The 16,225-nt window shown below is 47.7% G+C and overlaps 5 protein-coding genes across 5 annotated transcripts; 2 read left to right on the top strand and 3 right to left on the bottom strand.

Annotated features, from left to right (window-relative positions):
• Nucleotides 1-437: 437 nt before the first annotated feature.
• RhiXN_03462 (The BTB (BR-C, ttk and bab)/POZ (Pox virus and Zinc finger) domain) lies at nucleotides 438-1,115 on the bottom strand (the record flags this gene model as incomplete). Its single annotated transcript, XM_043323279.1, has 1 exon — nucleotides 438-1,115. One exon carries the CDS (start codon nucleotides 1,113-1,115, stop codon nucleotides 438-440), a length of 678 nt encoding a protein of 225 aa, XP_043178775.1.
• Nucleotides 1,116-1,138: 23 nt separating this feature from the next.
• On the bottom strand, nucleotides 1,139-1,579 carry RhiXN_03461 (The BTB (BR-C, ttk and bab)/POZ (Pox virus and Zinc finger) domain; the record flags this gene model as incomplete). The annotated part of the gene is made up of 1 exon (XM_043323278.1): nucleotides 1,139-1,579. The coding sequence occupies one exon, from the start codon at nucleotides 1,577-1,579 to the stop codon at nucleotides 1,139-1,141; it is 441 nt and encodes a 146-aa protein (XP_043178774.1).
• A 1,429-nt stretch (nucleotides 1,580-3,008) lies between these two features.
• RhiXN_03460 (uncharacterized protein) lies at nucleotides 3,009-3,957 on the bottom strand (the record flags this gene model as incomplete). The annotated part of the gene is made up of 2 exons (XM_043323277.1): nucleotides 3,009-3,793; nucleotides 3,864-3,957. 2 exons carry the CDS (start codon nucleotides 3,955-3,957, stop codon nucleotides 3,009-3,011), a joined length of 879 nt encoding a protein of 292 aa, XP_043178773.1.
• Nucleotides 3,958-6,833: 2,876 nt separating this feature from the next.
• On the top strand, nucleotides 6,834-9,053 carry RhiXN_03459 (cytochrome P450 family protein; the record flags this gene model as incomplete). The annotated part of the gene is made up of 13 exons (XM_043323276.1): nucleotides 6,834-7,032; nucleotides 7,094-7,232; nucleotides 7,290-7,490; nucleotides 7,543-7,626; nucleotides 7,841-7,859; nucleotides 7,908-8,028; nucleotides 8,106-8,119; nucleotides 8,172-8,361; nucleotides 8,433-8,499; nucleotides 8,551-8,565; nucleotides 8,624-8,731; nucleotides 8,793-8,918; nucleotides 8,990-9,053. The coding sequence occupies 13 exons, from the start codon at nucleotides 6,834-6,836 to the stop codon at nucleotides 9,051-9,053; spliced, it is 1,347 nt and encodes a 448-aa protein (XP_043178772.1).
• A 1,065-nt stretch (nucleotides 9,054-10,118) lies between these two features.
• On the top strand, nucleotides 10,119-14,773 carry RhiXN_03458 (Retrotransposable element Tf2 protein; the record flags this gene model as incomplete). The annotated part of the gene is made up of 5 exons (XM_043323275.1): nucleotides 10,119-11,336; nucleotides 11,387-11,900; nucleotides 11,955-12,484; nucleotides 12,521-14,341; nucleotides 14,402-14,773. 5 exons carry the CDS (start codon nucleotides 10,119-10,121, stop codon nucleotides 14,771-14,773), a joined length of 4,455 nt encoding a protein of 1,484 aa, XP_043178771.1.
• Between the last annotated feature and the right edge of the window lie 1,452 nt (nucleotides 14,774-16,225).

Raw genomic sequence — 16,225 nt, 5'->3', positions numbered from 1 at the left:
TTTGGGGGCGTTGAACTCGAGGCCTACTTGGAATGGAATGAAAAGGTAGGGTAGCCACTTGAACAGAGGGAAATCGATATCCAATTTGATATCCTTATAATTTTAGGGAGTGACTTGCCAGGGCCCTGTGACTATTGTTCCAGACCGGCTAGTCTAATCCGTGGACTAGGTTGATTGCAATTACTAACAAAGGCTTCAAGCTACCCGATTTGAAGAGATTATGCGCGTAAAGTGTAGTTGTAAAGATAAATTAATGTGTGATTCAGAGAGGTTCTAAAATAAATCCTACGCCCGGACAACTAAACCGGAGCTTTCTCCTCCATATTCCAGCGCCACTATCTACAAGGGATACCGTTTCCCCATCAACACTTGTGATCTACGCTACGTGGGTCTACCAACCTCATTATTTGATTCTAAGCTGACTACCCCTGCCTCTACTATGGATCAATTTCGTCAATTTTGGCTTCAAGTTCTCTTATAAAACCAAGCTGTGATTCCAAGTATTTGTATACGCCATCTGCCCATGGTTGAAAAGCTTTTTGCGAGGGTCCCAGTAGTAAGCTCATACAGCTACATACACCAACTTGGGATCCGCTCCTACTATAAGTGATCGTCGGAGGTAGATGGGGTTGATAAAACGCATTATGAACGTTCGACAAGGCAAAGAAATCTTTCCAGACCGATATCGAGCGATTCTTGATATTATCAAACATCCAAGACGCCCAGCGAGCTTGCCATTCGATGGGACATCGGGTAAATGAATCGGCAGAGGCAGCTCGGCAAATCGAACACACCATCGATTCGATATCGTTGGTTATGCGCATAGGCTGTTGCCTAAATTGGAACAGCACTTCCCTCAAAGTTCTACTCTTCACGAACGGTATCCCGATAGCTTTGACCAAAGCTGCTACGGCTGGGTCTTGGATCACCTCGAGTAGCTTTTTGAGATTTTCGGATGTACCAAAGTCGTATTGTTGCGAGGCAATGCTAGACGCAAGTTCAACGCTGGTGGTAAAGCCGTATTTAAGAGCGATGCCGAGGGCTCTAAGGGGATCAGTATGAATAGCTACAGGTGAATTGCGCAACATTAATTGTTCGCAGAGGCGGGCCTTCATGCTGTCCAAGTTATACTTGCTGGCTACGCGTAAGCATCGTCCAAGAGATCTAGGGATGTAATATTCGGTGTAGGTCGTGGGTAGATAAACTTGAGCATGAGAGCCAGTAGCTCTGCTCTCTCCGAGAACAGCACGACTTCTTCACGACTCCCAGATTTGAGCAAATCAGAAAATACGGGAGAGGCAACGGATAGGAAAAGTGCATGGACGCTAAAGTCTACGTTGTCCGTACTGCGCAGGACGAGATCGCCCCCGTGAGTGAAACCTTCGTTGGGCGGGGGTAGCGTATTGGGAATAGTTGCTGCGTCGACCATGCGAGGCGACTTCAAAGGCAATTCTAAGGTGTGGCTGAGAGACTCGCACGTGCTTAGAAGAAGCAACCACGTGACAAGTTGCCAATCGGTAAATTCAATACGCATATACCACCGTACGATAGAAACATACCAGATTTCCGCAAGAGACATACTTTTCGACGGGAAACGCTGGTAACTATCTGTGTGAATATCTCAAGACTCTTAACCCGGACAATTACAGAGATCATTCATAATACGACTCTGACCGATTTGTTTGAGGGAGACGTAGAACTCGATACATACGGACTTCCGGTAGGACTTTAAATGATAATGCAAGCGCGTTTCGAATGCAATGTGCAAGGGATACCGGACTTCATCTCGCAAGAACCAAGGCCGGGCTATCTTATCTAAAGGTATAAAACATATCACATTTATCCATCGGCGATTGTCTCCACCGTTATAACCACTGGAACCCTTGGAATAATCCAGTTTAACTTGGCAAAGACATTAGTCGTTACGGGAAGGCATACTCCCTTCTGTCAGTCGACCCAAAACTCAATTCTTATGAATCGTCGAGAAAGATGCAACAAGGTGAATCCCACTAGAATTCTCAAGGTATTGTCATGAGTAACCAGGCATAGCTATAGATTTCCAAAATAATACTATCCAAGGTGCGAAACAAGGTAAACTATCGAAAAAGAGGTCATAACACACATGGACCAATGATAACAATCGCGAGTCATTCCCAAACTGCCATGACTCGGCCATCAAGACCGAGATAGGGGGAGCAACCACCCTTTCTCGAAATACATAATACCAGGCTCAACATGCATCCACGATCCCAGCAACCCGGCTCTTCCTGCGCATCATCCCCAGTCTCGACTCGGTTCCTCGCTTGCTACTCAATCGGCCAGGACGGACATCACGTGACACCTGATCGTAGCCACGAGCCACCGGATGGCGACACGCATACACACTCACGTCCGCCACGAGACGGGTTCCGTATAGGACTCGAGTATACGACGCGCAGTCAAGTGTAGATCCAATCCACACCACTCGTCGTACCAGAACCTCGTCAACTGAAACGTACCGAAAAAAGGAACAATAAAAACCACAAGCTGTCACACATCACACATAACATGGGGGCAGTGTAGAAAGCCTAAGCTTACGTTGGTTTGTTCTTTGTTTCTTGGGTTAGTCTGGCCTATAGTCGCCTAGGACATACAACATATGGATACAAATACACCTCTTTGGCGCGTGGTAGCGGAGGGAGGGGAGGGAGGAAAGCGGGTAGGGGATAAACGGAAAAAAGGGACAAGGGGGGAGGGGAGGACCAGATACCAAGAAGAAGAAAAGAAATAAGAGAACAATAGTTTCACAAACAACAGGCCTAGACCGGTAACCGATAACGATGTGTATGAGGTAGAAGAAGGGTTGAAAAAAATTGCGACGATTCCTTGATTGTGGGTATTTGATAGTTATTGCTTAGACCGAAAAGAGCAAAAAAGGGGGGAGGGACCGAATAGTTGAAATGAAAGGCGTCCGAGGTGAGCATAGAGGAGAAGAGGGAGGGGGCATAGGCATAGTCGGCGTATCGGGATTAGTCGTCGCCTTGGATAATACTCCACTCCATCTCCTCGCTCGGTGGACCGACGTCGACCCAAGAATCGGCCATGGACACGTCCTCGGAATCACTTGCTTCGTCAATGACAAGAACAGCAGCCACAGCAGCCTCTTCCTCAGCCTCGTTCATCATACGCATAGCCGCGTGTGCGCCGTGCGTTTTGACCTGTGCACCGCGTGGAGTACGTTCAAACTGTCTGCGAATAGTACGTTGGGCTAGCGACTCGCGTTTTTTCTTTGTTCCGAGGACCGAGGGAGGCGAGGGCAGTGCGACTTGGGATGTGCGTGCGATAAGCGCTGTGGGCGCACTCGCCTCGGGCGCTAAACTTGAGCGACGGCGAACTTGGGAGAATACAATGTTTGTGGGTTTGGGTTGTGGAGTGGGGACATGGACTGGGATGTGGTGCCGAGGTATGGGGATCGGAGGGGGGCACACAAGCGGATCGAGCACAAGCGTATTGGCCAGGGAAAGCGCCGGTCTGAGCGGTCCGTTCACTCGACGGGACTTGTGCTTGTGTTTAGGGTAGGGCTGTTGCTCCTTGGCCTCTTTCGCTGCTTGCTCGAGCGATGCAAGCGAGTCTCCGCCGTGGAGCGATGCCGTTCTCTTCAGTGGCTGACCAATCGATGGCCGTTTCCCTCCCATGCTCAATCCCATACTCATGCTCATCCCCGATCCAATTGCGGGCGACGAGCGCTTCAGAGGTGGATACGGCGATGAACGCACACCATCGGATGACCGTTTGACTTTGCCGCCTTCGGTGCCTGTCGGTGAAAAAAAATTGACCGAATCAGCAAAAAAGAAAGATAATCCATCAGATATCAAGGCACATACGAGAGGGCGTCCGCGAGAGAGCAAGTCCATCGATGCAAGTCTGAGACCGCTCAGACCCAAACGACGACGCAAGCGAACGAAGCATCAATGCCATTTCCCTCGAATAAATTATCCCCACTCGATTCCAACAGCAAGAATTAACGTCTGGCACAGACGAACTTCAACTAAGAGCAGATCAGAAACAGAAACAGAAAAGAAATATCAACGGTGGGTTTGTCGTCTATACTGGTGGTCGTCTTCGCCCGACTGCGTGCTGGTGATGGCGAGACGCAAGAAAATGATGTGGCAGCATGTCACGGACCATATCGGGTTCTCGGTCTCCACGCGGTGAGAAAATAGTCACGTGCTATTTGATGGCGGTCACATCTGGGTTGCTTTTCTATCTCCTGACTTGTTTCAGCCGGTTGCCGCAGCGCCAATTGCACTGGTTGAATTGCCTACATTGCCCCGTGCAGGCGGGTGCCGTCGAGCCACTCTAATCAGTTTCTAGGGGGCGCGGGTTGTCCTGCGTTGGGATTCGACCGCTGCTGATGGCACTCACGATAGACCTTCCTTTCTCGGACTCATTTCGCTTAGCCTATGACGTCGCTTCCGTATCTCCGAGGTGATTCAAATTCACGAAGATGGGGTATGGGGGGAAGGAGTGATGTACAGGAGCATCTAGCTCTAATGTTCGAGGCACACAAAATGCGCGCGGGATGAGGTGTGATGCGTTGGAGGTTGTACGTCGGCTATGACGTGGGGTCGGTATTTCATATATTGGTTATTCAGTTCGGCAAGGGTTGTGCTCGTATGTGGCGTGTTGTATGTGCTCGATAACTGTGGCACTGGGATAAATACCGGGAGGTAACCTTATTGGGCATAAGTTGCTGGGGCGAAAAAGAACAACCTCGGTGATATCACCTCCGCGGTCAAATTAAGGTTTCCGGATGTCTTGTCAATTAGTTTGCAGGATGAGTCGATTGTCGTCAAATCGTCATTCGACACAGCCGGCTAATCCTACAAATTCTTTCGATTGTGTTGCTACGGGACTTAAGGGCGAGCTATAATAATCCTATTCTGCCCTCACTCGTTCACACCAGGACTCTCTGCTCGCCGAAACAGACAAACCTACATGATTACTCTCCTGACGACGCATACACCCAGGTGAGAAGACATATGATGATTGTCAAGTATGCCAGAACTACTTCAGTGACGTCAACTGTAGCACATCTGAGTTTTGAACTCGAATGCGCATGCCATCCAAGCCTAGAACCAATATCTGGACCTCTTTACCTTCCGGAACCGGTTTCAGTAGCCAAAGTGGAAATCGTACGATTTGTGACAGATTGTGTTTCGCTTTAAACAAACCTATGAGAAATTGGACATGTCAAGGTTACCCAAGCTCAACGGTCACGTGTGACATCCCAGCACACACACTCTCTCGACGCTGGGGCGCTAACGGTGTGGGACTTAGTGAGGAGGGTGGCCTCTCGGTCTGAGAGATTTTCTTGGTGGACACATCCTTGTGGATAAACATGGACTGCCCTCGCCTTCCTCGCGGATGTAATCCGACGAGGCAACCCATCGAAAGTCATTAATCAGACTCGAGTCGTTTGATCTGTGAAATCGAATTTTCGGGCGGGACCATCATATAATGGGAATAAAACTCCTATTGAGATATCAATAATTAAAAGGGTGCTACTTAAGCTTTACTCGTGTGTGATAGTACATACGCCGGAATCTGCTTAAAGGGGAGCTAAGGATGGCCCGAGTCCGTGCGATCACGTGATCATATGAGGATAAATGCGCCGACACGTGGAGACAAGGCCGAGACTCCGATACTACCTTTACAACAAAACTGCACACAGAGCTTTGTGGAAGTAGAGATTAAGGGGAGGTAATAGAACCCCTATCTCACATAGGGAGAAAAGGCGTGTTTCTATTCAAGATCTTCCGGAGACCGGGAGTTTATCATGGCGAACCCCCCTAGCCCGAATATCCGCTTGTTTAAATGATTCAGCATACAATGTGCGGCCACTTGTCCCGGGAGGAGCTATATCCCTGTGGCCCATTGTGTATAGTAAACACAAAGTTTAATAATGTGATATACTTAACTTGTCTTAATGCACGCGAACTCTTCTTAATGCTCTTCCGGAACTTTGAAAATGAATTGACAACTTGTCCTGGAGCGATCTATACAATAGATCCCAGATACGGGTAGTGTGTGTGCTGTGCATCTAATATTAAAACACCGTGTTGAATACATGTGCGGCGCTCATGGGCAGTTGCTGTCATCTGCTTTGGTAAAGATTGGTTGCGCATCTTCTATCTTGCGTTAGTACACAAAGTATAGTTTAGTCTTCAAAGCCCGGAACTAATTCCTACTCTGAGAAATTTTGGCATTGAACCAGTCACAGCTCGGAGGACATCTCTCAATATGACCCATCTTCGACTAGTAAGCCAAACCTTTTCTCTCAGATCCGAATAGCGTTGTTGTGTCAAAGTACTTTCTGAAATTTTGTGCCATCAGACAGGGGGTCGTGCCATCCTCAACAGAGACTTGTCACGGGTCCCTGACGGTGATCTTCGTCTTACGGAGATACCCGATCTGAGATCAACATCCCATTGTCGATCTTGCGCATCTATTCATTAAGGGTACCAGCGTAGCCGAGCAAGTTGTATCACGAGGCTCTTATTCTTTACTCGCTGTTTAATATGATTCGTTACTTCTTTATCCAGTCATATTAAACTCGGTGGCAAAAAATACTTGTGAGGACAATCTACCACACTTGGGCATGGAGTATTGAGATGTCGGCCCGAGTTTATGGATGCTTCATTAACCACCGCACGTCCACACCCCAGTGGACACATATCACAATATGCTATTAGCAAGGGCTTAGATAAAGCGTAGCAATCGCTGGCAAGAGTACAAAAGCTTTGTGCCGTTTAGTTGAGAGTCAGTGCCACCTAGGTTTGAGAACACTACCCATGTTTGACTTTACCAACCCTGTAAACATCCTTGCTATTGGCCTCGGGCTCGCGCTGCTGCTTCATATGTTGAAGCGGCGCGCAAGCACTTGCCCTTTACCTCCGAGTGTTCAGTCTTACCCTCTAATTGGTCACCTCTTTTCGGCGCCTACAAGCAATGACCACTTGGGGTTCATTGAGATAGGAAATCGATTGAAGAGTCTGTTAAAACTACACATCACTTACATGTATAATTGGTGCTAACGTGAACATATTTATAGCAAGTATATTCACCCTCAAGTCATTCGGACAGACAACGATAGTTCTCAATTCGATAGAGGACGCGACCAACCTTCTCAAGAACCGATCTGCCATATATTCCGACCGCTACTGTGCACCGATGCTAGGTGATCCATTATTGTAAGTGATTCGTCGTGAAGAATCAACTGTTTTGAAGTGGCTAAACCAAGTCCACAGGATGGATTCTGGCAACTTTATTGATTTTTTAGGGTATAACGATCGCTTAAGAAAGTGCCGACGATTGATGCATCCATGGCTAAACAAGAAGGCTTGCGAGTCCTTTCATGAGTCTCAAGTGCAAGACGCTCGACTGTTGCTACAGAAATTGATGCTCTGTGGTCGTACCTCCTCGGAGGTTTTATACAAAGAGGTGTTCAGGTAAGGTCCGTTCATAGCCTGTTATTATCTAAAAATAACAAAGTAACTATAGGGCGCTTTCCGGTACATTACTGCACTCAATCTATGGATACCGCATCAGCGGAGAAGATGACCCTCTTATCAAAGAGGCCATACAGTACGTGCGTAATATATGTAAGGCAGCGGTGCCCGAAAGTAAGAGACTATGTGAGCGTAGCGAAAATGGTTAATCATTTATTGTTTGTAGATTTCTTGGTGAACACCTTTCCCATTCTTCGTTACATTCCATCATGGTTCCCTGGAGCAGGTTGGAAACGAGTTGCATGAGATTGGAGAGAGCAAAAGAACAAGACGCTGAACGACTTGCTCAGCAAAACAAAAGAGGGAATTGTGAGTAGTTTGGTGTCGAATGACTAGTAGGATAACACAATTGCACAGGCGTCGGGGGATTATGAGCGCTCTATTATCGAGTCGTCGGTGTATGAGGCCAAGGCTCTGGGGCTTTCCTCCGAAGAGACGGACAACTACCTAAGTTATATCGGGATAAGTCTTTACTTGGGTAAGAAAAATTAGCGTATGGAATCAGTAAGGTCTAATGGTTTTCCGGGGGGGGGGTTACTCTACTCTTAATCGCAGGTGGAGCAGAGACGGTATTTTGCTCATTCACGGGTACTTATAGCTTACATTAAATATGTTTGGCAGACGTACAACGTAATCCTGGTATTCTTTCTTGCAATCATGCATTTTCCAGAGTCGCAACGAAAGGCTCAAGCTGAGATTGATGAAATTCTTGGTGACACGCGGCTCCCTGGCATGGAAGATATGCAGCGGCTTCCCTACACCAATCGTCTGATTCAAGAGACTTTACGATGGCGCCCAATACTGCCTCTAGGTAAGGGTGCTATTATGATTTCTGTGCCTATATCTGTGAGGTCTTATTGATTGAAATCTTTATTTAATCAGGTATCCCGCATGCTGTAAGCAAAGATGACTTTTATCAAGGGTTTCTGATCCCCAAGGGGGCAACGGTGTGAGTGACTTGTACAAGAAGTTTCATGTTTTATCTCATGTGCCAACACAGGGTCGGGAACATTTGGTAATACGGAAACCTATTTCAACATATAGTCGTGTGTCTAATCATTGTGAACATGTAGGGCAATGAGTCGCGACAAGAGGTTTTATAAAGATGCAGAGGAGTCTGACCCTGATCGTTTCCTAGATTCTTCTATTCCCCCATGCCCCATATTTGGATTTGGTCGAAGGTGCGCCAGAGAGGTGTTCAGACAAAGGTCGACGCTGAAGTGGCTCTCCTTAAATGTCCAGAGAATGCCCTGGAGTTCACTTTGCCGAGTCATCCCTTTTTAGCATTATTGCATCTGTATTAGCTGCATTCAACATCAAGGCACCTGATAGTAGAAGGTTGACTGCACCTGGATTGGGTGACTACCCGTAAGGCAAAATCGGCAATCTAGAACAAAATTTAGAAGTCAGAGCAGTCTAGATTCTTTGGATGTAAATAGAGACCCTGGTAACAAATCCAATTACGTTGCATCCGCCGGAAGTGACTTTGGCCTACAAGTCTAAATTCTAAATCATGAGGATTGTCATTGAAATCTAGAGAGGGGGGGTACTGTTACAAACTCCTAACATATACCATTAGAATCGCCTAAATTTTCTATTATTTTTAGTATTTTTTACGGACTTGATATCTCATGTTTTTTGATCACGTGATCCCGGCGCTTATTCATGCCGAAATGCCGCGCCGAGATGCCGTGCCAAGGGCGCTTAGGAGAAATCCACGCTTCTGCGCAGCCCGCAGCATGCTTCTCATTTGTCTTCTGTACTTCTTTCTCTCACGCGCACAGACCATGTAGATAGTGCGTTTTGCCTATATATACAGCAGGGAAATTGCTTGGAAACACCAAGTTGATTTTACCTCATCTCTTACTCATTAGAGAAGGTAGCCAGCCAGCTAAGTAGCAGGCCCCCTAAGTAGTTCACACGCTCACCCCTTACATTTACCTACCACACCTCCCAGGCCTAAGGCCCCATTGTCCTCAGTAGTTAGTAGTAGACCGCCTTAAGCGGTAGTAGTATAGCCTAGGATAGTAGATTACCTAAGTTGCCTGTAGTAGTACGGCCTTAAGCGCCCGCTCCCACTAGCGTGTACCCACCTTACAGTGGTGTACAACATTGTAAAATCAACTTGCTGTAGGCTTTGATTGACAACAAGAGGACTCCCAGTACTAGCACAAGGGAAACAACCGTGATTGGGGCCACTTTGCAGAGCATAATAATCAAAAGCTCCCCACCCCCACGTAGTACCAAATTGCTATAAGGCTGACAAGCTCTAATTGCCTGCATACCCCAAGTTTTGCCGGAACTCAGTAGTCAGCAACCCTAGACTGCTGAAATACCTGCTTGCTGAAAACCCGCTCATATCACAACCGCCAGGTCTGTTGATTTGTTGTAGGGACAGTCCAACGCTAGGTACTAGACGCAAGGGTTTAGCGTTAGTATACTACAGAAAAACCGCTCATAAGTCCTGTTACAGGCACCTTCCCCCACGCCGTCTCCACAATTCCATCCACACGCTCTGGCGTCCCACACCCGTACTCCTGTCCTCCCAGTTGCTCCTCTCAACGTTCCATGGCAACCTGCTCCCAACCACCCTCTCGCGGCCCATCACCCCCTCCGCAACACCTGCCCAGAATGGAACCGGAACCGTCCACTACTGCTCTCCTTGAGGCTATCAACGCCCTTGCCAACCAAGTTGGGTCCTTGCAGGCCCAAATTAAATCACAAGGCAAGCAAATCTCACAGCTCACTGCCATATGCAAGGAAACCAACAACCTTGTTGGTGACAAAGACCAGGGCAGAGCCCAAACCAAGCCTGGCCCATTGACTGGGCCTGTCACCCCTCCTACCCACTCAGGGGGGGAAGCCCACACTCCAGGCATGGTTAGGCCTGGGCTCAAAGCCCCCTTCCGCCCCTCAAGGGGAACAGGTTTTGACTCAGAGGACAAAGAACCAAGGCTCCCCAAAAAGGAGCCTCAAGGAACGCCTAGAAGGCACTTGGGATCTCTCACCCCCTTCAACGCAGGGTCCAGCGTAAAACGGCCCAAGATGGACCTCCCCAATCCCTATAAGGGTGACACCAGGGGACAAAAGGCCACTCAGTGGCTTGATCAAATGATGCTATGGGTAGCTCTCCATTGCAATCAGTTTGACGATGAAGAGCAGATGGTGGTATGGATCTTATACCACATGACAGACAAGGCCGCCAACTGGGCCCTCCCCATCATTGGAAATATCATCAAGGGCAAGGGTAATCCTCCTACCACCATCCAGGCCCTAACGGCCAAATTCAAGGAGGCCTTTGCTGACCCCGACGCCAAACGGGCTGCAGCCAGGAAAATAGCTACCCTGGTCCAAACCTCCACCACCTCCAAGTATGTCACGGAGTTCTGCAACCTCATGGCGGAATTAGACTGGAACAAGGAAGCCTATATTGCACAGTTCACGCAAGGCCTCCACTGGAAAGTCAAGGAATTGCTGTCTACCAAGGATAGCATCCCTGACAATCTTGAAGCCATCTTTGCAGCAGCAATTAAAATCAATAACATCCGCCGCAAAAATGAGGAAAACCGGCCAAAGAAGGCCCCTGCCAAGTCCCCGGCCACTGTGGCCACCACCTCCACCACTACCACTCAACGGGTCCGCCTATTGGAAGACCCCAACTATGTCACACTGGAGGAAAGGGACCGCCGCTGCGCATCAGGGCTGTGCGTTAAATGCGGCCAAAAGGGGCATGGCATCAAACAATGCCCCAATGGCTGGAAAGCCACCATCAAGGAGGAGGCCAAGGTAGCAGAGGAGGGTTTGGGAAAAGATTAAAGTTGAGGACTACTGCCAAGCCCCTGACTCAAAAAATGGACAATCTAGATAGTTTTGAATTTGTATCTCTGGCTCTAGACTCAAATAAAAAACCTCTATTATTCATTGATCTATATGTCCAAAAATTCCCGGCAGAACCCCTCAAAACCCTCATTGACTCTGGAGCCACATTGAATTTCATTTCCCCCTTGATTGTGGAAAAATATAAAATACCAAAAACCCAACTCAAAAATCCACAAGTTGTGAGAATGCTAGATGGTACAATTTCACAGACTGGTTGCATATGGCACCAGGTTCAACTTGCGGTCTTGGCCAATGGCCACTCACACTCCATTCCTTTCCTTGTTTGTCCCATTGGAAATACTCCAGCTATTTTAGGCATGACATGGCTGACGGCAGAAGCCCCCCTCATTGACTGGCAACAGGGATTGATCACATTCCCAGATCAGGTGAAAATTGCCTCTGAGGAAGAAGCAGACTTGGACCCCCTGGCAGATCTCCCTAGGCAATACCACGAATTTGCCAAGGTATTTGGTTAAGAGGAATTCAAGGTCCTCCCCCCACACAGGGAGTATGACATTGCAATAGACCTTATTCCCGATGCCAGACTCACGCCAGGGCCAATTTACAGCATGACCAACGCGGAATCCAAGGCACTAAAGCAACACATTGACAAGGAATTAGCAACGGGCAAGATCCGCCCCAGCACTTCCTCAGCAGGTGCTCCGGTCATGTTTGTAAAGAAGGCAGATGGTTCCTTACAGCTGGTTGTGGATTATTGCAAGCTAAATGATGTAACACATAAAAACGTGTATCCATTGCCAAGGCAAGACAACTTGATGGCCAAGCTTAGGCACGCAAAAATGTTCACAAAGCTAGATCTACGCTGGGGTTACAACAATGTCAGGATCAAGGAAGGGGATGAATGGAAAACGGCATTTAGAACTAAATATGGGCTATTCAAATACCTGGTAATGCCTTTTGGCCTCACCAATGCCCCAGCCGCCTTCCAACATTTCATGAACAACCTGTTCAGGGATCTCATTGACGTCACAGTGGTGATCTATTTGGATGACATATTAATCTTCTCCGAGAAACCTGAGGACCACCCTAACCACGTAAGGGAAGTCCTCTCCTGATTGATGAGGAATCAGCTGTTTTGCAAGCTCTCCAAATGCCACTTCCATGTCACTACGGTTGATTATCTTGGCATTGTCATATCCCCCACCGGCTTCTCCATGGACCAAAAGAAGATCAAGGCGGTCACATCATGGCCTCAACCCAAAACAGTCAAACAGGTCCAGGCCTTTCTAGGGTTTGTAAATTACCTCAGACGTTTCATTCCTAATTTCAGCACGGTTGCGCGTCCCCTACACAACCTCACCAAAAAGGAAACCCCCTGGTCATGGGGTAAGACAGAAGAAGACACATTCCAGGAATTAAAGGCCCTTGTCACCAAATCCCCGGTTCTTATCCATTCCAATCCAGAACTACCCTACTACCTAGAAACAGACGCATCAGGGGTAGCCATGGGAGCCATATTGAGCCAACAAGGAGAGGATCACTGGCTTCATCCAATTGCTTATATGTCAAAGTCCTTCTCTGGTGCTGAAGCCAACTATGATACCCACAACAAGGAACTTCTGGCTATCATCAAGGCATTGGAGGAATGGAGGATCTTCTTGGAGGCCACAGACAAGCCTGTACAGGTTTTTTCAGACCACTGGAACTTGGAATATTGGATGCAGGCACGGACATTCAATAGGAGACACGCTAGATGGCGCATTTTCTTGAGCAACTTTAACTTTGAAATCCACTATTGCCCGGGAAAACAGTCAGGAAAGCCAGATGCCCTCTCCAGAAGATTGGACTATGTAGACCTACCCTTGGAACCAGAAGTCATGCTACCCGCGGAAGTCTTTGCAAACACTTTGGAAGAGGAGGTTGAGATTGTCACGGAAATACGGTCTAGAATCAAAGAAGACCCCTCCCTGGAACCAATCATCCAGTTCCTTACAGAAGACGCAGATGATGCACCTCCTTCCATCCAAAAGGCTTATTGGGATTATGATTGGGAAGAAGACCTCCTATGGTACCGCGGAAAATTGGTAGTCCCAGACTCAGAGCCTCTCAAGGAGCGGTTGCTTAAGGAATCCCACAACTCCCCATTGGCAGGCCACCCAGGACAACAAAGGACGTTAGAACTCCTTAGCCGGAACTACTGGTGGCCAGGAATGAAATCATCCGCCAAGGAATGGGTAGAATGCTGTCCTACCTGCCAAGCCAATTGCCAAGCCCACGCCCCTGTCATTGCCCTAAAGCCATTAGAAGTTCCCCCGTTCCCGTTCCACACAATATCCTACAACTTCATCACGGGATTCCCCAAGTCTAATGGGCACGATGCAATTCTAGTGGTAATTGATTCCTTCTCCAAGTTTGGTCATTTCATCCCAACCACAAAGAAGGTCACAGCTAAGGGCCTAGCCGACCTGTTCATCACCCACGTCTGGAAGTTACACGGACTACCGGTCAAAACAGTCTCAGACCGTGGGACAACGTTCACAGGGAAATTCCTAAGAGCATTATACCAACGCCTTGGAATCAAACCGGCCTTCTCTTCAGCCTACCATCCGGAGTCAGACGGACAAACAGAAAGGGTGAACCAATTCATCAAGTTCTATCTTAGGTCCTACGTTGCGGCAGATCATTCAGACTGGGCTACCTGGCTACCATTGGCAGAATATGCGTACAACAACGCTAGACACTTGGCCACAGGAAAGACCCCCTTCAAACTTGTCTATGGAAGAAACCCTGTCATGAGTCCATCCAATGTACCAGCAAATGTCCCAGAAGCCAACCACGTAGCCAACACCCTGGCTCAAGAATGGAAGGAAGCAGAATCCGCCCTGAGACTAACAAAGGAAAGAATGACAGGAAACAAAGGAATAACTCCGGAATACGCAATTGGCAAAAAAGTCTGGCTGGATGGGAGAAACATGGAGCTTTGAACCAACTCCAACAAATTGGACCCTAAGAGACTAGGCCCTTTCAAAGTCTTAGAAAGAATATCCAGTCATGCGTACCGCCTAAAACTTCTGGAAACTTTGAAGATCCACAATGTGTTCTATGTAGGGCTGTTATCCAAAGTCCATGAATCTCCCAGTCAACCCTTCCCAGAGCGTCCCCCTCCAGAAACAGTTGAAGGGGAAGAAGAATACAAGGTGGAACAGATCATCAACTCCAAAAGGCAACAAGGAAAATGGTTCTACTTGATAAAATGGAAGGGCTATGGTCCAGAAGATAATTCATGGGAGCCAGAGGAACTCCTGGAACACAGCCAGGAGGAAATTCAACGCTTCAACAAGTCACAACTGAAAAAGGCTTGTGACTCCGCCAAGAGCCTTTAAGGGGGGGACAATGTTACAAACTCCTAACATATACCATTAGAATCGCCTAAATTTTCTATTATTTTTAGTATTTTTTACGGACTTGATATCTCATGTTTTTTGATCACATGATCCCGGCGCTTATTCATGCCAAAATGCCGCGCCGAGATGCTGTGCCAAGGGCGCTCAGGAGAAATCCACGCTTCTGCGCAGCCTGCAGCACGCTTCTCATTTGTCTTCTGTACTTCTTTCTCTCACGCGCACAGACCATGTAGATAGTGCGTTTTGCCTATATATACAGCAGGGAAATTGCTTGGAAACACCAAGTTGATTTTACCTCATCTCTTACTCATTAGAGAAGGTAGCCAGCCAGCTAAGTAGCAGGCCCCCTAAGTAGTTCACACGCTCACCCCTTACATTTACCTACCACACCTCCCAGGCCTAAGGCCCCATTGTCCTCAGTAGTTAGTAGTAGACCGCCTTAAGCGGTAGTAGTATAGCCTAGGATAGTAGATTACCTAAGTTGCCTGTAGTAGTACGGCCTTAAGCGCCCGCTCCCACTAGCGTGTACCCACCTTACAGTGGTGTACAACAGGTACCCCCCCTTCTAGACTTCATAATGCATTCTAAATGGCTCAGGGTCCACATCTTATACCTACGTGCAAATCTGTGAGTGTGATAAATGAGACTCAATGCGCGCATACATGCTCTGGGGGGCTGCCTGGAGCTTGCTGGACCTCTTCCAAAGGCCGCCAACGCCAAAGCGTGCCTGATCGAGCTGGAACAAAGTAAATATAAGTTGCCCAATCCCTTCCACCAATAGTCCCGTGCAATCACCACGCCAGACAAGGCTCTGGTTGCAGGTTTGGGCATGTAAGATAACAACGGCTAGGCTTTCTGATCCTATTACAAATTGTGGTACCAAGGTAGTATAGAGCTGCTAAGGCCGCGCTGACGTGTATGGCTTTTCTGAGACAAGCCGGTTGAGTGTCTTTGTCATCTAGTATAATGGAATACACGAGGTTGGGATGATCCTCAATGATGTTCATAGCTTTCAGGGGTGGTATCTGAGCTCCCTGCACGGTTTATAATTACTAAAACCCAACTGTATATTGATCTTGACAACTATATGCATGGTCAATTATGTTCAGCTATATTACAAATTGACTAAGTTGATTGCGGTAGTGTGTTTTAAATTCTAGAATTGGTTGCGTGGATGCGTGCCTTTTGGCTTTACGGGGGAGGTCTGCGCCTGGGGTCCGCTTGCCCGTTGGCACGGAATTGGTCCGTATCCGACAGACCAATGATTGAGCAATCTAGAACTTCTAAATTGCTCTCACGCTTACGGGTAGTCACCCATTGATTAGCATAAGTGATTTTGTTTTGTAAGTTGTATATCCTTATCATTTGCGGGAACACTAATGAATGCATACTTCAAGCCGCCCAGAGGAGTTCAAAGTCCTTATAGAACCA

The sequence above is a fragment of the Rhizoctonia solani genome, chromosome 3, assembly GCF_016906535.1.
Source record: "Rhizoctonia solani chromosome 3, complete sequence".
In the NCBI taxonomy this organism is placed as follows: domain Eukaryota; kingdom Fungi; phylum Basidiomycota; class Agaricomycetes; order Cantharellales; family Ceratobasidiaceae; genus Rhizoctonia; species Rhizoctonia solani.
This window is presented reverse-complemented; position numbering and strand designations above follow the sequence as displayed.